Source organism: Aegilops tauschii, chromosome 2, assembly GCF_002575655.3.
Source record: "Aegilops tauschii subsp. strangulata cultivar AL8/78 chromosome 2, Aet v6.0, whole genome shotgun sequence".
Lineage (NCBI taxonomy): Eukaryota > Viridiplantae > Streptophyta > Magnoliopsida > Poales > Poaceae > Aegilops > Aegilops tauschii.
Genome location: NC_053036.3, coordinates 326,268,986 through 326,291,390, shown reverse-complemented (window position 1 = coordinate 326,291,390; position 22,405 = coordinate 326,268,986). Strand labels below are relative to the sequence as shown.

General features: G+C 45.8%; 2 protein-coding genes across 2 annotated transcripts; both read left to right on the top strand.

Annotated features, from left to right (window-relative positions):
* Nucleotides 1–1,768: 1,768 nt before the first annotated feature.
* On the top strand, nt 1,769–4,285 carry LOC109775560 (uncharacterized). The gene is made up of 3 exons (XM_020334293.4): nt 1,769–2,009; nt 2,281–3,822; nt 3,924–4,285. The coding sequence occupies exons 1-3, from the start codon at nt 1,974–1,976 to the stop codon at nt 3,987–3,989; spliced, it is 1,644 nt and encodes a 547-aa protein (XP_020189882.1). The 5' UTR covers nt 1,769–1,973; the 3' UTR covers nt 3,990–4,285.
* A 658-nt stretch (nt 4,286–4,943) lies between these two features.
* LOC109775559 (protein STRICTOSIDINE SYNTHASE-LIKE 10-like) lies at nt 4,944–6,088 on the top strand. Its single transcript, XM_073507096.1, has 2 exons — nt 4,944–5,041; nt 5,149–6,088. Exons 1-2 carry the CDS (start codon nt 4,944–4,946, stop codon nt 6,086–6,088), a joined length of 1,038 nt encoding a protein of 345 aa, XP_073363197.1.
* The last annotated feature ends 16,317 nt before the right edge of the window (nt 6,089–22,405 follow it).

The following is a 22,405-nucleotide window of genomic DNA, read 5'->3' as shown; positions in this document are numbered from 1 at the left end:
GACGATGGTATGAAGTACCGTGTGCGCCTCAGGCCACAATGGACATCCGTTGATATCACATCACTGCAGGAGGATGACTCCGAGGATGAAGCCTACCATGACAGCCTCAGAAAGCTCAAAGGTGAATTTAGGGAGTATGCGCCCCTGATGAACATAGTAGTAAGTTGTGTTTAATTGTTTTGATCTGGCGGTTGGATGAAAAGTGCTTTAGTTAGTGTCACTGACTTACAAATGATGCTTACATTTGCAAGCTTCGGAGCTGAACAGAAGCATTTTTTATGGCTCGGATGCGCTTAGTTATGACTCGGGACCATGGAATCTGACAGCAAGCTGAGGGAAACAGTGAAGGTGACATCGAGCCTCCTAGCCCATGTTCTTGTCTAATTGTAACCCTAAACTTGATCCATATTATGTTCTTGTTTATTTGTTATTGCAGAAGTTCATGACCCGTTGTCGTAAGCTAGTGGGCATGCTTGCGTGAGCTCGCACAACCGATGTCCATGTTCCTGGAGGGTCGATGAGTACCCTTGTTTCATCGAGCCACGCCGATGGAGCTTCCTCTAGCCATGCCGCCTTGTCGTCTCGCATTGTTGAGGAGGCCGAGGGAGAAGATAATGAGGAAGAGAGGATGAGGAGCAAGCCGAGGAAGAAGAGGAAGGAGGTGACGGGGAGGAGGAGTACGACGACGATGACGGGCCTCCACCGACTCAGCCAACCTAGGACAAGAGGGTATCTCATCCACACAAGGATGTTTTGAGCCCATCACCATTCCAGAGAGAGCGTCCTCGTCGTCGCACAAAAAAGCCGGATGAAACCCGCTCGAGGAGAAACGAGGAGCGTACCACGAAGAGGAGGAGGAAGACCAAGTGATATGGTCATGTCGAACTACTCGCTTCATGTTGAACTAGTTAAAACTATTTGCTATTTGTCTTGAGCTGTGAACGAGAAGTTGGTGGTTAGGTTGAACTACTTGTTATCGTCGATTTGCTACACTATTTGCTATGTTGGACATGTAAACCTATTTGATATGTTCGATGTGTTGATATATCATTTATGTCGATGTGGGATGCATGTTATAATGTGTGAGATCATCATTTTTTTGATTTGCAAACTATATTGCTGGTGTGCAGTTTTTTTGGAATTAAAATGAACAAGTTTTCCACAAACCCTAAGCTAGACAGGACCCTACCGCCAAAGTCCCCGGTGGTAGGGTTGGATAGCCTACCGTTATTTTCTTTCAAGTTTCAGTTCTAGCAGCCGGCACATGACCCTACCGCCAGGGACTATGGCGGCAGGGTGTGTAACCTTGCCGTTGTTTTTCCCCGAATTCCAGTTACAACACACTTTCACTATGGAGGACCCTACCCTCAAATAGTGCGGTGGTAGTCTACTACACCCTACCGCCGGCCTCTCTGGCGGTACGACCATTATGCCAAGTCAGCAGCAGAAAAAAAGATGACGTCAACTGCGGAGGTAGTTACACAACCTTACCGCCAACCTCCTCGGCGGTAGCAAAAGAGTCAGATCTCAATTTTTGTTATTTTAAAACCGGGGTTAGATCCGGCTGAACTTTACAAAGAAAAAAGTCAAAACACCAAATTTGGCCCGTATATTATTATGTCTTACATACAAAAGGTTAAAACGACCTGCGTTTTCCTTTTGCGGATGTTCTAACTCACAATAGCTACATGTTTGATCACAAAATCTAAAACGAAGCTAGGCTTGAGTACCATATATACGTAACATAGAACTTTGCCGAAAAAGAATCATAGTAGAGATTCCATCCAAGTGCGCTCGAGAAAAGGGATTCTATCCAAAGCTGGACACACGCAAAAGGGGAGGGGGAGAGAGAGAGAGAGAGACTGGGACAGAAACAAACCCAAATCCAGGCCCAACAGCTGCAGCGAACACGCCCTTCTGCCCCCCTCTTCTTCCTCCCTGGGGATTTCTTCCACGGGCAAAGCCGCCGCCTGATGAAGAGTAAATCCGCCAAGAAGGCCGCCGACGAGGTACCGACCCTCTCTATCTCTATCTCTCCGCCTCCCCTCTTTCTCCGCTTTACTTAGGGTTAGGAATTAGGAGACCTTTCTCGGTCGGATTCTAGATTTCTCTTTTGATGCCGATTGCTTTTTTCATGGACTGAGAATCCAAGAATTTTATCGTACCAGCTGCTTAGATTTCAGACAGAGAATTAACACGATGCCATGCCTGATTCTTCTTTATCGCTGTGTTCTTCGGGGATCCCCCCACTAACTGAAGCTTCTACCGTCATCTTGTTAGGATGAGGCCAAGTCCAAGAAGATCCGATCCTCGCGCGGCAAGCGTCGGAGTGTCCGCCACAGCCGCAGCCGCTCCCCTTCCCCCGACGGCTCCAGCTCCAGTTCCCCACCCCGCAAACGCTCCAAGAAGCCCACCAAGAAGATTGTTGACAAGAGGAGCAAAAAGAGCAAGGGCAGTGGCAGCCGCCGCGGACGCCGCCGCAGCCTGAGTCCAAGCCGTAGCCCCAGCGGTAGCCCTTCCTCGGTGTCCAGGAGTCACTCCCGCCGCAGCCACCATAGCATTAGCAGCAGCAGTGCCTCAGACTCTGAGAGGTCAGTGAGCCCACTGCCTAAGAGCCACTCCAAAGATCCTAGGAAGAAGAAAGGAAGGGGGAGGGACAAGGATCGAAAGAGGAAGCGGGTACGGAGATCAAGGAGCTACTCGAGCAGTCCAGCCAGGAGTGGCAGTAGCCGGAGCAGGAGCAGGAGCAAGAGCATAAGTAGGAAGCGGAGGGCGGACGGCATGAGACATGATGCAAGTAGGGACAGGGTTGTACAGGACTATGACAAGTGCCAGGATCCGCAGAATGAGAAGAGATCTGTTGAGGATGTTTATAGTGATGAGGACGCGGTTGCTGACGATTATGAGAAGAATGTGGAGCTGAAGGAGATGGAAAGCCCACCTTCCAAGGATGCTCATGAAACGGGTGAGATCTTACCTGTTAGTTACGAAAGCCCAGAGGTTGAGGAGGATTTGGAGCTCATTCTCAGGCAGAAAGCTCTTGAGAACTTCAGGAAGTTTAAGGGAGCCGTGGCCATGGTAGGCAAGACAGAAAACAATGGTACAGGGAAGGAAGTACTAACAGATAGCCCCCGGAATACTGTCACAAAATTTCCTGAAGCAAGGTCTGCTGTTGCCCCTTTTCAGAGGCAGGGAAACAATCTTGGAGTTGGCCACTCTACTCGATCACCTGAATTTGAAGATTTTGAGAATGGTAGGAGTCCTTGGAAGCAGGAAACGACTCACAGGGATAGATCACCTGGAATACTGGAGGCTGGTGATACTTGTGGTCCTACTCAACAGCTGGGAAGCGGACTAGAAGAGATACGTTCAACTTCTCATATCACTTCACATGATGGTAGGAATGGTGGTAGTGTAATGCAAAGGTTGGGAAGCACCCTAGCGAGTTCTGGTAGTATAAAGCAAAGGTTAGGCATCAGCTCAGTGGTGAGTCATGTGCAAGCAAGACCCAGAGTTAGATCAGTTGTGAGTATACCCTCCAGGGAAGGGCTTGATGGCAGTACATTTACAACAATCCCTACAGCTTCTGAGAATCCTGCCTCTGTCGAAAGCAGTAGTGAAGTAAGACATTTTCCTGCTGAAATAAACAAGCTTGAAGGAATCGATGGAGATGATAGAAAGATTGGTGAAGCTTCAGTTCCTGAGAGCTCTGTTTTGTCGACTGATGCGGGCAAGAGCCAGGCAGCAGGGACCGAGGACAAAGATGGTTCTCAGTTTGAGAAGAGGACTTTCTCTAGGATGCATGATGGAGAGACAGTGCAGGTGAGCAATAAAACTGCACTGTTGCTCTGTCGATCAAGTGCTTGAACATCACAAGGTCAATCATATGCATTGTGTCTAACTGCCTTTCTTACATTCTTCAGGTCAGCTATAAAGTCTACATACCAGCGACAAGCCCGCGACTTGCAAGGAGGAAGCTGCAGCGCTGAAGGCATCGAATGGACTTCCATCTTGTCGTCATTAATCCCGTTGTCTGCAGTTCAGTTATATATAGCTGGATAAACTGTATTTTGTTCTTGTAGCACGTGAACTCCCTTTTGTTCCTTCTAGAAATCCTGCACGACTAATAGAAAACCTGCTCACGTCGTGACTACATCTTACTGCTCGATAGTAGCACACGTGGACAGAAGCTGTGATGGCTTAACATGATACAATCGTTGTTTATTTTTTGGGCGACTATACATCGTTGTTGAGCTGAAATATAGATGGCTGGTGCTTTGCCAAATGAACTTTATCCCATATAGCAAAGCCATCAATTTTTACATGCACTTGGATTCTTGTAACCAGTAAACTTGCTCTTGGATCCTGTGATGCAGTGTACTGGTCTACTACATGTTGTGTTTTGTGGTTTAAACTTTGCAACGATGGCATGCCTCGGAATAATCCGCAGTTTGGAGATTTATGTGCCGTTGCAGTTCGAAATGATGAAGATCATTGTTTATTTGGAGTTGATCACCGAAGGTGTATGTTTGCATCATGAGTAAATATATGGGTTCCTATCTTGACCTTTTCCTTTCCACATTGGTTCATTTATTCAGTTTATTATGCGCTAGCCTGCCCAGATACTGAGGGCGAGAGAACCTCCATAGAAATCTGTCCCGGCAGATGCGGCTGTAGAATTCAGCCTTTTTTTAGAGATGAGACAGATATAACTCAGCTTTGCGTCATATCTGAAATATTGAACTGACAGGCCGGTTTCATTGCAGAAACATTCTGTTGGAACTCGTGGGCTGCTGTAACAGTATATGATTAGAGTGGTAACAGATTAGGCAAGGCGCTCTTAGTGTCGTCCTGGGTTTCATGGCACAGAAAGATTTCCGAATTCGGACTTGGACAGATTTCGCCGTCAGTTCCGAGACCTTGGAGAGGGGGACGGCCGGATCATGCAGGGAGTCTGGCTGTCCGTCGCTACAAGAGCGGCCTCTTCCGGCCTCCACCAAACCAACCAAGCAATCGAGCCAAACAAGCTCACCTTCCAACAGTAGCTGCCGAAGCAAATCAACATGGCGAGCGGCACGAGGGATCTCGGCGTGGCGCTTGCCGTCCTGCTCCTGCTGTTCATGCCCGGGGCGTCTGCGGTCGTCCCAGCATCGACGCCACGCGGACCCGGCACCTGCCGCTGCCGCCTGGACTGCTGCGCGGCCCGGAGAGCGTCGCCTTTGACGACAAAGGCAACGGCCCATACAGCGGCGTCTCCGACGGCCGCGTCCTCAAGTGGAACGGCGACAGGCTCGACTGGACGACGTACACTTACAGCCCTGGATACAGCAGCGAGGCGTGCACGGCGTCCGTCCGCCGCCCCGAGACCGTGACCGAGAGCCGCTGCGGCCGTCCGCTGGGCCTGCGGTTTCACCACAAGTCTGGCTACTTGTACATAGCCGACGCCTACAAGGGGCTCATGAGGGTCGCGCCAGGAGGCGGGGAGGCGACGGTGCTCGTCACGGAGGCCGATGGCGCTCCTCTCCGCTTCACCAACGGCGTGGACGTCGACCAGGTGACCGGTGAAGTCTACTTCACCGACAGCTCTATGAAATATCAAAGGTCACAGCACGAGATCGTAACAAGAACCGGGGACTCCACAGGCCGCCTAATGAGATATGATCCACGCACAGGAAAAGTGATTGTGCTAAAGGCCGGCATCACTTACCCCAATGGTCTCGCCATCAGCGCTGATCGGACACACCTCGTCATCTCATCGACCGGGCCGTGCAAGTTGCTGAGGTACTGGACCAAAGGTCCCAAGACAGGGTCGATCGAACTGTTAACTGATCTACCGGGCTATCCTGATAACGTGAGCCCGGACAAGAGAGGAGGATACTGGGTGGCAATACATCGTGAGAAGACAGAACTCCCCTTTGGCGTCGATAGCCATCTACTTGCCTTGAGGATCACCGCTGATGGAAAAATAATCGAGAAGATGAGAGGACCCAAGGGCATGAGGCCAACAGAGGTGGTGGAACGGACAGGCGGTAGACTATTTGTGGGATCCGTTGAGCTTTCTTATGTGGTCGTGGTCACCCGCAAATAGAGATTAATTCAAGTTCTGTAAAGGATTTGCATTGAGCATGCTCTTTTTTTCAATGTCATGTTCTGCTTTTCTTTCCTATTTCATTTGTTCCATAAGTGCATTTTGTTAGATGAGTCTTAGTTAAACGATGATTTTCTGTTTCAGTAGCATGTCTCCATGGAGTCTTTATTAAAGCTATAAACGAATACCGTCGTGAGTTTCAGAGACGCAAGAATACTAGCTTTGTGTAGCAGTAATCTCATGTTAAGATGAACTTGCATTTTCTTCAGAGGTGTTAGTTCTGCCATAGCCGACAGAAAAACAGAAAAGGGTGTTTAATATACTACCTTCATTCCTAAATATAAGTCTTTTTAGAGATTTCACTACGGACTACATATGAAGTAAAGTGAGTGAATCTATACTCTAAAACATGTCTATATACATCCGTATGTAGTCCGTAGTGGAATCTCGAAAAAGACTTATATTTAGGAACCGAGGGAGTACATCTAAGTGGTTAATGACACCTCCAAAACAATAGTGTTGGTTCCAATGATCCAATGAACAGTTTTTTAGAAAAGAGGCATTATGCCCGGCCTTAAACTGAGTCCCGTACAAGGTTCCGGCTCAAATAGGTTCAAAGCAACAAAGAAAAGAAAAGGCCGCCAAGGGCAAGCAATGGTCTGATACAGGGCCAAGCCCAAATGAGACCGCACAACGTCAAAGAGACGGGACACAATGCCTGCCGAAGCGGGAGCGGGGAGCCCAATGAGGCGAAGACTGGCTGCCCTAGCCAGAGTTGTCTCCTCCCCCCTATCACCGCAGTTCAGTACAATGGAGCCGTAGCCGAGTGATGAGATGTCCCACCTTGGCTCGATCCTTCGGTCTCGTCAATAACTTCCATATAGCCGCAATACAATAACCAATTGTACATAAGATCAACATGATGACGAAATAGCTTCCCTGTAAGAATATATAGTCAACTGTAATAAACTACTTGAGACATATTGGTACTTCCAGGCCTCCAGTACAACGCATCATTTTGATGCAAACTTCTCAGCTTAGCAGAGAAAGGAAATACCTTTCATTCGTGCTCCCTCGGCGCTTTATGTTCATGCCAAATCTTCACCAAATACACAAGTGTTCCTGCCTTGAGTAAAATGCACAGAACCACCACAATAGTGGCGTCATAAGCAGAAGACCATGACTTTACAAAACATTACATTTTTCACCTCGCTGAAAATCTTGCAGTGACAAAAACACCGAGTTTTTTTTAACAGGATTGGACATGGCAAATCCCTCGCGTGCGAACAGGGTGGACGGTGTGCCGTTAACAGCCTGTCCTGACCGGCTCGCTCCCACCCACCTCCCTCACTCGCTCGCTCTCTCTACCTCTCTCGTGGACAAGATGGCGGCGGTGGGATCTTTCCTAGGCGGAGGAGGATCCAGTGGTGATGGCATGGTGGGTAGGGGCGGAGCATCCAGCGCGTATGGCGGCGTGGCAAGGGTGTGGAAGAAGAAAATTTTGTGGCCGAACTTACCTCGGCATTCTTGCGGACGGCCTTGCCCAGGTTCACCAGCACCAAGGCATCAGAGAGGTTCTTGTGCGTCAACTCCTTCAGCATGTTGGCCCCTGACATCATCAGTCAGACCCGATTGATCGGTATGTCGGCAAGATCCATGTCGACCGAGGGTAGCGGGGTGGCGCCAGAGCTGGTGCCAACGTCCCTCAGGGAGACGGGGATGCTGGAAGCAGGGGCGGCAGGAGGAGTCGGGGCCAGAATGGCGAGGATAGACGGGCTCGCGGCCGGGGGAGCAACACTCGACAAGACGATGGTCTGACAGTCTTCACTCGAGACAATCACAACTTCTTCAACAGGGGCAGCCAGAGCTGACCCGGGGTTCTCTCTCTCCAGGTACGGGACAACGTCCACGTCCATGGGCTGGGGGTCTCTTATTCTGTCTGGTCGCCGGCACTCCCAGGCGCTGACGGTGCAAAATACCGTCACATCCCTCGGTAGGGGTCCGATCGGAGCTGGAAGTGATGCAGAGCATCCTGTGGACATCACCATGTCAAGAGTCCGTTTGGCAAGTGACACATACCACATCTACTTTACACACATAAAGGTGAATCATCTCCTTTACACATGTTCACTTGTGCCCTTCGAGGATGGTATACTACTTGACCCCCTCGTGTGCATACATAGGTGTGAGCGGAGCTACACATTCCTCGAGGAGGAGTCCAAGCTCAAGAGAACAACTACACCATCCAAGAGGGAAGCCTGGAAGCGGAGAAGGAACTGCCAAGAAAGTAGGTAGCAACTCCCAGGCGACCCCATGCGCACGGGCCTCCCCAACCCCATGCCCACGGGCCTCCCAGGCTGCACGGTCCTGAAGCCCCCGTGTGCACGGGCGTGTACAGTGCCCACGGGACCTCCGTGTCCACGGGCCTCACTGACCCCGTGCGCACGGGCTGAGTGTATCAGGTTGCTGGAGACCCCGTGCGCACGGGCTCCACTTACCCCATGCACACGGGGCCCCCTGTGTGTACCTGTTGGGCTTTGCCCATGTATCCCCATTTTGTCCCTCCTTACCCCTTAATGCCTTGGACCTATATATACTCCTCCTCCTCCTCCTCCATTTAGACTTAGCTAAGAATATATCTAGACATTAGAGCTTAGCTCATGTACCTCCCCTTGTGGGATTCCTCGTGAGAGAGAGGAGACTCCATTGGAGTTCAAGACCTCCATTGGAGAAAATCCTTAGGGATTCAAGCCCCCTTGAGGGAAGGATCTATCTAGATCATCAAGACCTCATCTCCTTTGGATTTGAGGTGAACTTTACCATGTATCTTGTTTCCCTTTGATTGTTCTTGTACCTTGTGAATCTCATGTGTTTGTTGGTCTAGTGGATGTGTGATTGGACTTGTTCTTGAGTGTTCCTCTTGTGATTTCCCCTCTTGTTCTTCATGTTCTTCGCGTTCTGCGTGGATTCCCCTCCAATTCGTGAAAGATCTCCACTTAGGGTCTCCACCCTACAACAGGAAGTCTCGGATCGAAGGTCGCACAAAGGTTTTACCCAGGTTCGGGCCTCCGGAGAGTAATACCCTACATCTTGCTTGCTTTGATATTTCATGGTGGAGGGATACCTCGTGTGAGGGGTTTACAATGGTGTGTGATATTGCTACCGAGAGTTGCTATCTGAGATTAGATGGGATGAAAGCCTCCCGACCTCCCCTTATATAGGTGGAGGAGGTCTAGGGTGTACGGGGGGACAGATGCAATCTAGGGCGCCTCTGATTTTTGTCTTGGGCGGAAGGAAGGTCCTCGACGCTACCCTTAGGGTTTCACCTAGAATTGGGCCTTGTGTCCCCTGGCAAGGCCTAGGGCCGGGCTCTTCTGAATGAGCCAACCCCGGTGTATGACACCGTCAGCAGCCCTCGAGCGTGGCGGACGTCGCAGAAGTGGTCTTTGAGACCCTCTGGCAGGCTCATGTCTTCCTCCGAACCCGAATTATTGTGGTAGTCGCGTCCTTCAAAGGGGTTGCACAACCTGGCGACATATTTTACTTTAGGCTGGATCGGAGCTCCGCGGAGGGAACTGTTGGTGGTGTATCCCGGTAATTTGGGGCATTCATGATGCGCCCGTCCCCTGCAAAATAGGAAACCGTGCAAGGCACATGGCACATGTCGTGCCACGAGGCACAACGCTTCGTTTCAGAGCGGCTATAAGAGGAGGCAAAATGAGGGGGTTTCAACTTCTCCCCGCCTTTGCCCATTTTAACTCCCTTTTCCAACATCAGTCTCATCGTGCATGTTGTTAGCACTCCGCCTTGATCCCCCGCCGCCAACCTCGTTGTTCTTCCCTTTCGCTGCGATGGCCAGGACCAGGAGTGAGAAGGGAGCCGGCTGTGAGTGCCATCGGCCAAAAGCAGAAGCAGGCCACCTCTAAAAACGTCAAGAGATCGGCGTGATCTACCCCTAAATCCACGGGAAGTGGTTCCCCTCCGCGGCAATGGAGGAGGAGGTCCAGGCCTACAAGGACCAGCTTCTAATGCCGGTAGACCTGAAGGTCCAACTTCCATCCTAGGAAGTCCTGCCCACTCCTAGCAGCGGTGAGCACATCCTCTGCTTAGGGTATTTTGGGAGGGGGCTTGGCTTTCCTCTCCACAACTTTGTGCGCGGCCTTCTCCAGTTTACGACTACCAGCTGCATCATATTCCTCCTAACGGAGTACTCCACATCTTCAATTTCATTCTTTCTGTGAATGCTTCATCGGGACAATTCCTCATTTCGAGCTGTTCTGGTATTTCTTTCGTGCCTGGGTTTGGTAGAACGAAGGTGCAGTATGTGACCTCGGGGAAGCCATCTTGTAGCTCCATCCCAACTCCACCTTCTTCTCCTTTGACCTCCCAAAGTCTCTTCGGGAATGGCATAAATCTTGGTTTTATGTGGAAGGCCTCAGTGACGACATGCCGGCTTTTGCGAATGAGCCCCCACGGAAGCTGCTTTCATGGCTCCTCTATCCCGGCTTTTGACGGCAGCAAAGGAACTGGCGGATGCCCCCGTCCGCCTGAAGAAAGGCGGACTAACCGAAGGCCACATCGTGTGTACATGGGTGGAGTGTCACGTTTTGCCGTTGCAGGCCCTCTGTCCGGGTACGTTGGGACAAGAGATCCCGCACGGGTCTCTGAAGTGGATATGAGCCTAGAAGATGTTGATGTCTATCTTGGCTACTTGGTGGGCCCAGACACCATTGCGAACTCGTTGAAGGAGGCCGTCAAGCCTTTCACAGCCGACCATCCCCCCGACAACATGAGTGTCTTTTTTGTAGCTCCATCCTTACTAGAGGTCGGCGTTTCTTTTTGTTGAACACTTTCTTGCTGTTGTTATGCAGGGGTTTGCTATCTTTGTGACGTACCACTGGTAGCCCCGCTGCAGGGGCAGGGGTGAGCCCTAACTTGGACACCCTTATGATGCCAGCCGTCGCGGGGCTACCCAGGCGAAGGGTGATCCCTCCAAGAAGCGGAAAGGGGCATCCAAGGAGGCGTCCGAGGATGAGTAGGAGTCCTCCGAGGCGGAGGCCTTCGACGACGCAGATGAGGAGGAACTCGTCAATTCGGAGGTCGACGGAGCCGCGACCTCTTCACCTAAAGGTCGCAGTTGTGGTGCTCGCGGTGATGAGGGCCACCAGGCAGCAGTAGTGATAACGAGGATGACAATGATGATGACCATGACGGTGAGGACGACGGCGACGCGGCCGATGACGTCAAGGACGATGAGGAGGATGAAGCCAACATGAAAGAGATGGGGAAGACAGAGGCTAAGACACTGCGCCAACCCCTCAAGAAGCTCCATCCGTCTAGGCCATCGCATCACAGTATCTAGCGCATCTGAACACAATGGCATGCCACCAAATCAACCGCACTCCACATAGCCACCCTGGAGACAACATTGTTGTCCTTTATTTGCAGGTCATTTATAAAACATTTGTTGCTGGCTCAAAGATTGACCGTCCCATTCAACAGACGCACGCGCTGAATGTGACGTCCCAGCCGCAAGCATCATCAACATGATTCGAACCGTGCTATGAAACAGTGTCCGCATGTCATGGTCCAACGTTGGGTATGTCCATGTGAAACCGGGAGTCCAGTGACAAAACGTACCAGGTGCGCTGGAACCAGACGTACTTAGCTAGGTCTAGATAGCTACACATGAGGCATATGTATCGGCTTCATGCATGTGCCCAGCGCGCTAGAACCGGATAGTCCAGCAGTAAACTATGCTTCTGAGCGCGTGCACCGGGCTCGATAACACTTACAGGCAACCGTGTGTGTTTGGTCGTCCTTTATCGGCGCGTCTAGGCACCTATATTTTTCATACTTGGATTCTAGTCGATGGTCATTGTTGGGCTGGGATTGGGGATCTTGGGAGTTTTGGTTCAACCTTACGTCACTGCAAACCCCATCGTGTTGGTTCCTCTTCAATGGCTAGAGAGATTTGTTGCCTTAACGACTTGGTTGCATCATCAGTTTGATTCCTTCTTGACCAGATGATAACCCACAAGTATAGGGGATCTATCGTAGTCCTTTCGATAAGTAAGAGTGTCGAACCCAACGAGGAGCAGAAGGAAATGATAAGCGGTTTTCAGCAAGGTATTCTCTGCAAGCACTGAAATTATAGGTAACAGATAGTTTTGTGATAAGATAATTGGTAACGAGCAACAAGTAACAAAAGTAAATAAAGTGCAGCAAGGTGGCCCAATCCTTTTTGTAGCAAAGGACAAGCCTGGACAAACTCTTATATAGAGAAAAGCGCCCCCGAGGACACATGGGAATTATCGTCAAGCTAGTTTTCATCACGTTCATATGATTCGCGTTCGGTACTATGATAATTTGATATGTGGGTGGACCGGTGCTTGGGTGCCGCCCTTACTTGAACAAGCATCCCACTTATGATTAACCTCTATTGCAAGCATCCGCAACTACAACAAAAGTATTAAGGTAAACCTAACCATAGCATGAAACATATGGATCCAAATCAACCCCTTACGAAGCAACGCATAAACTAGGGTTTAAGCTTCTGTCACTCTAGCAACCCATCATCTACTTATTACTTCCCAATGCCTTCCTCTAGGCCCAAATAATGGTGAAGTGTTATGTAGTCGACGTTCACATAGCACCACTAGAGGATAGACAACATACATCTCATCAAAATATCGAACGAATACCAGATTCACATGACTACTAATAGCAAGACTTCTCCATGTCCTCAGGAACAAACGTAACTACTCACAAAGCATATTCATGTTCATAATCGGAGGAGTATTAATATGCATATAGGATCTGAACATATGATCTTCCACCAAATAAACCAACTAGCATCAACTACAAGGAGTAATCAACACTACTAGCAACCTACAGGTACCAATCCTAGACTTAGAGACAAGAATTGGATACAAGAGATGAACTAGGGTTTGAGAGGAGATGGTGCTGGTGAAGATGTTGATGGAGATTGCCCTCTCCCGATGAGAGGAGCGTTGGTGATGACGATGGCGATGATTTTCCCCTCCCGGAGGGAAGTGTCCCCCGCAGAACAGCTCTGCCGGAGCCCTAGATTGGTTCCGCCTCGTGGCGGCGGAGTCTCGTCCCGAAAGCTTGCTTATGATTTTTCTTCGGACGAAAGACTTCATATAGCAGAAGATGGCCACCAGAGGGCCAACAGGGGGCCCACGAGGCAGGGGGCGCGCCCCCCACCCTCGTGGACAGGTGGAGGCCCCCCTGACGTATTTCTTCCGCTCAGTATTTTTTATTATTTCCAAAAATAACTTTCGTGGAGTTTCAGGACTTTTGGAGTTGTGTAGAATAGGTCTCTAATATTTGCTCCTTTTCCAGCCCAGAATTCCAGCTGCCGGCATTCTCCCTCCTTATGTAAACCTTGTAAAATAAGAGGGAATAGGCATAAGTATTGTGACATAACGTGTAATAACAGCCCATAATGCAATAAATATCAATATAAAAGCATGATGCAAAATGGACGTATCAGCTCCCCCAAGCTTAGACCTCGCTTGTCCTCAAGCGGAAGCCGATAACGATAAATATGTCCACATGTTTAGAGGTAGAGGTGTCGATAAAATAAAATACGGACATGAGGGCATCATGATTATTCTCATAACAGCAACATATATGGATATTGTCATATGATTTCTTATGCTCAAGTAATAATCTTTTCACAATGCAAAGTATGAGTCAGAAACTTTATTGAGAACTAACAAACTATAATCTCAGTCATTGAGGCAATTGCAATTTATCATAACATCAGAAAGAGTCTATGTCAGAGCTTCCTAGCAAGTCCACATACTCAACTATCATTTAGTCTTTCATAATTGCTAACACTCATGCAATACTTGTGGTTACGGGGTTTTAATCGGACACAGAGAAAGATAGGGGCTTATAGTTTCGCCTCCCAACCTTTTACCTCAAGGGTAATGTCAACAATAATAGTTCATGCTAACTTAGATCCAATTAGATATATATATCAGGATCTTTCCAACATCCTGTGCTTGCCAAAGGATAAAATGTAAAAAGGAAAGGTGAAGATCACCATGACTCTTGCATAAGGTAGAAGATAAATATAAAACATAGGCCCTTCGCAGAGGGAAGCAGAGGTTGCCATGCGCTTTCAAGGTTGGATGCACAAAATCTTAATGCGAAAGAACGTCACTTTATATTGCCACTTGTGATATGGACCTTTATTATGCAGTCCGTCGCTTTTATTTCTTCCACATCACAAGATCGTATAAAGCTTATTTCCTCCACACCAATCAATCATACATATTTAGAGAGCAATCTTTATTGCTTGCACCGATGACAACTTACTTGAAGGATCTTACTCAATCCATAGGTAGGTATGGTGGACTCTCATGGCAAAACTGGTTTAAGGGTTTTTGGAAGCACAAGTAGTATCTCTACTTGGTGCAAACAATTTGGCTAGCATGAGGGGGAAAGGCAAGCTCAACATGTTGGATGATCCATGACAATATACTTTATCTCAGATATAAGAAAACATAAACCATTACGTTGTCTTCCTTGTCCAACACCAACTCTTTGGCATGTCATATTTTAATGAGTGCTCCCAATCATAAAAGATGTCCAAGACAGTATATTTATATGTGAAACCTCTCTTTCTTTATTACCTCCTATTAATTGCAACAATGACCAAAACTATGTTTGTCAACTCTCAACAACTTTTAATCATCATACTCTTTCTATGTGAAGTCATTACTCTCCATAAAATCAATATGATCTCTTTGTTTCTTTTTATTCTTTTCTCTTTCTTTTATTCACTCAAAATCATAGCAAGACAATCAAGCCCTTGACTCAACACTAATCTTTATTATATATATAGCTCACGGACTCGATTACATAGAAGGATCATAAAGAAAAACTCAAAACTAGATCATACCAAAACTTTATTCTACTAGATCAAGATACTACTAATAGGATCGAACTAAGAAAAACGGTAAAGAAAGGAGATGTGGTGGTGATACGATACCGGGGCACCTCCCCCAAGCTTGGCAGTTGGCAAGGGGAGTGCCCATACCCATGTGGTTATGTCTCCTTCCTCAGAAGTGGTGGTGATGGGGTTTTTGATGAAGTAGGCTTGTCGTCCATCTTCCAAGGCATGGGCTCATCATCATAGAAGGATGATCGAGTCTCCGGGATCCTCAAATCTGCAGCCAAACTCATTCTCTTGAATCTATATTCATACTCATAGTTTTGGTTTTGCAGGTCATAGATTTGGGCTTGGAGGTGCTCGATTTTCTTGTGGAGCTTGAAGATGGCCTCCCCAATGTCCTTGGTATCCAGCTTGTGGTTGTTGGTGAACTCCGCGATCATCATGTGATTGGAATCAAGTCCACGCTCCACCATCTCCTGGCACTTGAAAACTTGTTGCTCCATTGCCTCGAGCCTTGTCTCCACGCTTCCGGTCTTCCTCGGTCCCTCAACATCGCGGATGTGCAGCACCCCCTCATGCATCTCAATGGTTTGAGGGTGTTGCAGCACCTCCGCGAGGTAGGGATTGATGACCTTCTCGAAGAACTTGTCCTTGGGGGCACTTGGAGACGTCATGATGATCTAGATCTGTCAGAAAAACAGCTCGAAACAAGAACAGAGGATATTTGCGTGATACAGGAGTCAAACCCTTCGGGAGATTATATAATGAATTTTTACCGACCAAAATATGTATCGTGCAAGAAAACAGAGTCCGGAGAGCACACGAGGTGCCCACGAGGTAGGGGGCGCGCCCAGTAGGGTAGGGCGCGCCCTCCACCCTCGTGGAGGCCTCGTGTCCTTCCCGGACTGCTTCTTATTTTTCTATTTTTCTAAATATTCCAAAACGGAGAAAAATTGCCATTAGAACTGTTTTGGAGTCGGTTTACTTACCGTACCACATACCTATTCCTTTTCGGAGTCTGAAACGTTCCGGAAAGTGTCCCTTATGTATTCCTCCGGGGTTATGGTTTCAATAACATTGGTTTCCACATTTATAGGATTACCTGAGATATAATGTTTAATTCTTTGACCGTTCACCACCTTCGGATTTGTGCCTTCGAAGTTCTTGATTTTTATGGCATCGGAACGATAGACCTCCTCGATAACGTAAGGGCCTTCTCATTTAGAGAGAAGTTTTCTTGCAAAAAATCTTAAAACGAGAGTTGTATAGCAATACATGGTCTCCTACATTAAACTCACGCTTTTGTATCCTTTTGTCATGCCATCTTTTAACCTTTTCTTTAAACAATTTGGCATTCTCATAAGCTTGGGTTCTCCATTCATCAAGTGAGCTAATGTCAAATAACCTCTTCTCACCGGCAAGTTTGAAATCGTAGTTGAGCTCCTTAATAGCCAATAAGCCTTATGTTCTAGTTCGAGAGGTAAGTGACATGCTTTTCCATAAACCATTTTATACGGAGACATACCCATAGGATTTTTATATGCAGTTCTATAGGCCCATAATGCATCATCAAGTTTCTTGGACCAATTCTTTCTAGATCTATTGACAGTCTTTTGCAAAATTAATTTGAACTCTTTGTTGCTCAATTCTACTTGACCACTAGACCGTGGGTGATAAGGAGACGCAATTCTATGATTAACATCATATTTAGCAAGCATTTTTCGGAAAGCAATATGAATAAAATGTGAACCACCATCAGTCATTAAATATCTAGGGACTCCAAACCTCGGAAAAATAACTTCTTTAAGCATTTTAATAGAAGTGTTATGATCAGCACTACTAGTTGGAATAGCTTCTACCCACTTAGTAACGTAATCAACAACAACTAAAATATGTGTGTAACCATTAGAGGCAGGAAAAGGTCCCATATAATCAAAGCCCCAAACATCAAATGGTTCAATAACAAGTGAATAATTCATAGGCATTTCTTGACGTCTACTAATATTACCAATTCTTTGACATTCATCACAAGACAAGACAAACTTACGGGCATCCTTGAAGAGAGTAGGCCAATAAAAACCGGATTGCAATACCTCATGTGCAGTTCTATCTCCAGCGTGGTGTCCTCCATAAGCCTCGGAGTGACACTTGCGTAGGATCTGTTCTTGTTCATGCTCAGGTACACAACGTCTAATAACACCATCTACTCCTTTATAAAGATGTGGGTCATCCCAAAAGTAATGTCTTAAATCATAGAAAAACCTTTTCTTTTGTTGGTATGTGAAACTAGGTGGTATGAATTTAGCAACGATGTAATTAGCATAATCAGCATACCATGGAGCAGTACGAGAAGCATTTATGACATTTAATTGCTCATCAGGAAAGCTATCATCAATAGGTAGTGGATCATCAAGAACATTTTCTAACCTAGACAAGTTGTCTGCAACGGGGTTCTCAGCTCCCTTTCTATCAACAATATGTAAATCAAATTCTTGTAACAAGAGAACCCATCTAATAAGTCTAGGTTTAGCATCTTTCTTTTCCATAAGATATTTAATAGCAGCATGATCCGTGTGAATAGTTACTTTAGAATCCAGAATATAAGGTCTGAACTTATCACAAGCAAATACAACAGCTAAGAATTCTTTTTCAGTAGTAGCATAATTTCTTTGAGCATTGTCTAGAGTTTTACTAGCATATTGAATAACATTTAATTTCTTATCAACTCTTTGCCCTAGAATAGCACCTACAGCATAATCACTAGCATCACACATAATTTCAAAAGGTAAATTCCAATCAGGTGGCTGAACAATAGGTTCAGAGATCAATGCTTTCTTAAGTATTTCAAATGCTTCTACACAATCATCATCAAAGACAAATGGTATATCTTTTTGTAGCAAATTAGTCAGAGGCCGAGAATTTTTTTAGAAGTCCATAATGAACCTCCTATAAAAACCGGCGTGACCAAGGAAACTTCTTATACCTTTGATGTCCTTGGGACATGGCATCTTTTCAATAGCATCAACCTTGGCTTTATCAACTTCAATACCTCTTTCAGAAACTTTATGCCCCAAGACGATACCTTCATTAACCATAAAGTGGCACTTCTCCCAATTCAAGACAAGATTAGTTTCTTCACATCTCTACAAAACTCGATCAGGGTTGCTCAAGCAATCATCAAAAGAGGATCCATAAACGGAGAAATCGTCCATGAAAACCTAACAAATCTTTTCACAAAAGTCAGAGAATATAGCCATCATGCATCTTTGAAAGGTAGCAGGTGCATTACATAAACCAAAAGGCATACGTCTATAAGCAAAAGTACCGAAAGGGCAAGTAAAAGTGGTCTTTGATTGGTCATCGGCTGACACAGGTATTTGAGAGAAACCAGAATAACCATCTAGAAAGCAAAAATGTGTATGTTTGGATAATCTTTCTAGCATTGGATCGATAAAAGGTAAGGGGTAATGATCCTTTTTAGTAGCTTTATTTAATTTGCGGAAATCAATTACCATCGTATAACCTGTAATAATTCTTTGCGGGATCAATTCATCTTTATCATTAGGAACGACAGTAATACCTCCCTTCTTAGGGACACAATGGACAGGACTTACCCACTGACTATTAGCAACGGGATAAATTATACCTGCCTCAAGGAGCTTTTGTATTTCCTTTCTTACCACTTCTTTCATCTTAGGATTCAGCCGTCGTTGGTGATCACGAACTGGTTTGGCATCTTTCTACAAATTTATTTTGTGTTGACATAGAGTGGGACTAATGCCCTTAAGATCATCAAGAGTATATCCAATAGCAGCACGGTGCTTCTTCAGAGTTTTCAATAATCTCTTTTCTTCATGCTCTGAATAGTTAGCACTAATAATAACATGATATATCTTCTTTTCATCAAGATGAGCATATTTAAGTGTATCAGGCAATGGTTTAAGCTCAAACACGGGATCACCCTTGGGTGGAGGAGGATCCCCTAGGATTTCAACAGACAAATTGTGTTTCAGGATAGGTTCCTGTTTAAAGAATACTTCATCTATTTCCCTTCTTTCATTCATAAACATATCATTTTCATGGTCTAGCAAATATTGTTCTAAAGGATCACTAGGAGGTACGGCAATAGAAGCAAGACCAATTATTTCATCCTTACTAGGCAATTCCTCTTCACGGTGTTGTCTACTAAATTTAGAGAAATTAAACTCATGAGACATATCACCCAAACCAATAGTAACAACATCCTTTTCGCAGTCTATCTTAGCATTAACAGTGTTCAAGAAGGGTCTACCAAATATAATGGGACAAAAGCTATCTTGTGGGGAACCAAGAACAAGAAAGTCAGCAGGATATTTAGTTTTCCCACACAAGACTTCAACATCTCTAACAATTCCAATGGGTGATATGGTATCTCTATTGGCAAGCTTAATTGTGACATCAATTTCTTCTAACTCAGTAGGCGCAATATCATGCATAATTTCTTTGTATAAGTCATGAGGTATAGCACTAGCACTGGCACCCATGTCACATAAGCCATGATAACAATGATCTCCTATTTTAACAGATATAACAGGCATGCCTACCACAGGTCTATGTTTATCTTTAGCACAAGGTTTGGCAATTCTAGCAGTTTCATCTCGGAAATGAATAACATGCCCATCAATATTATTAGACAAGAGATCTTTAACAATAGCAATATTAGGTTCAACTTTAACTTGCCCAGGAGGTGTATAATTTCTAATATTGCTTTTACGACCCACAGTTGAAGCTTTAGCATGATCCTTTATTCTAACAGGGAAAGGTGGTTTCTCAACATAAGCGGTAGGAACAATAGGATCATTATAAGTGATAGTCTTTTCTTCAACTTTAATAGGTGCAGCTACCTTTACTTCTATTGGAGGATGATACTTAAACCACTTCTCCTTAGGGAGATCAACATGAGCAGCAAAAGATTCACAGAAAGAAGCTACTATCTCAGAGTCAAGTCCATATTTAGTGCTAAATTTACGGAAAACATCGGTATCCATAAAAGATTTAACACAATCAAACTTAGGTGTCATACCTGACTCCTTACCTTCGTCGAGATCCCAATCTTCAGAGTTGTGTTTAATTCTTTCCAATAAATCCCATTTGAATTCAATAGTCTTCATCATAAAAGAACCAGCACAAGAAGTATCGAGCATGGTGCGATTGTTATCAGAAAGCCGAGCATAAAATTTTTGAATAATCATTTCTCTTGAGAGCTCATGATTGGGGCATGAATATAACATTGATTTAAGCCTCCCCCAAGCTTGAGCGATGCTTTCTCCTTCGTGAGGCCAAAAATTATATATATAATTGCGATCACGATGAACAAGATGCATAGGATAAAACTTCTGATGAAATTCCAATTTCAATCGTTTGTAGTTCCATGACCCCGTATCATCACATAGCCTATACCATGTCAATGCATCTCCCTTCAAAGATAAAGGGAAGACCTTCTTCTTAATAACACATCGGGTATACCTGCAAGCTTAAATAATCCACAAACTTCATCCACATATATTAAGTGCTCATCAGGATGCATTGTTCCATCTCCTGCATAAGGATTAGCTAGCAGTTTTTCTAACATACCCGAAGGAATTTCAAAGTAGACATTTTCATCTTCAGTAGGTTCAGTAGGTTGAGGAGCAACTCTTTGCTCTACTGGTCGGGGTGAAGATACCCCGAACAAGCCCCTCAGAGGATTACTTTCCATAGTAACAAGTGACAGTAAATTTCAGCACACTATATAAATTTTTCCTTACCAAATTCCACCTACCAAAGGCGCTTCACTCCCCGGCAACGGCGCCAGAAAAGAGTCTTGATGACCCACAAGTATAGGGGATCTATCATAGTCCTTTCGATAAGTAAGAGTGTCAAACCCAACGAGGAGCAGAAGGAAATGATAAGCGGTTTTCAGCAAGGTATTCTCTGCAAGCACTGAAATTATAGGTAACAGATAGTTTTGTGATAGGATAATTGTTAACGAGCAACAAGTAACAAAAGTAAATAAAGTGCAGCAAGGTGGCCCAATCCTTTTTGTAGCAAAGGACAAGCCTGGACAAACTCTTATATAGAGAAAAGCACCCCCGAGGACACATGGGAATTATCGTCAAGCTAGTTTTCATCACGTTCATATGATTCGCGTTCGGTACTTTGATAATTTGATATGTGGGTGGACCGGTGCTTGGGTGCCGCCCTTACTTGAACAAGCATCCCACTTATGATTAACCTCTATTGCAAGCATCCGCAACTACAACAAAAGTATTAAGGTAAACCTAACCATAGCATGAAACATATGGATCCAAATCAGCCCCTTACGAAGCAACGCATAAACTAGGGTTTAAGCTTCTGTCACTCTAGCAACCCATCATCTACTTATTACTTCCCAATGCCTTCCTCTAGGCCCAAATAATGGTGAAGTGTTATGTAGTCGACGTTCACATAGCACCACTAGAGGATAGACAACATACATCTCATCAAAATATCGAACGAATACCAAATTCACATGACTACTAATAGCAAGACTTCTCCATGTCCTCAGGAACAAACGTAACTACTCACAAAGCATATTCATGTTCATAATCGGAGGAGTATTAATATGCATATAGGATCTGAACATATGATCTTCCACCAAATAAACCAACTAGCATCAACTACAAGGAGTAATCAACACTACTAGCAACCTACAGGTACCAATCCTAGACTTAGAGACAAGAATTGGATACAAGAGATGAACTAGGGTTTGAGAGGAGATGGTGCTGGTGAAGATGTTGATGGAGATTGCCCTCTCCTGATGAGAGGAGCGTTGGTGATGACGACGGCGATGATTTTCCCCTCCCGGAGGGAAGTGTCCCCCGCAGAACAGCTCTGCCGGAGCCCTAGATTGGTTCCGCCTCGTGGCGGCGGAGTCTCGTTCCGAAAGCTTGCTTATGATTTTTCTTCGGACGAAAGACTTCATATAGCAGAAGATGGCCACCAGAGGGCCAACAGGGGGCCCACGAGGCAGGGGGGCGCGCCCCCCACCCTCGTGGACAGGTGGAGGCCCCCCTGACGTATTTCTTCCGCTCAGTATTTTTTATTATTTCCAAAAATAACTTTCGTGGAGTTTCAGGACTTTTGGAGTTGTGTAGAATAGGTCTCCAATATTTGCTCCTTTTCCAGCCCAGAATTCCAGCTGCCGGCATTCTCCCTCCTTATGTAAACCTTGTAAAATAAGAGAGAATAGGCATAATTATTGTGACATAACGTGTAATAACAGCCCATAATGCAATAAATATCAATATAAAAGCATGATGCAAAATGGACGTATCACCAGACGCTTAGTGGTGATTTACAGAACAAGCATTAGGTAGACGTGTTGC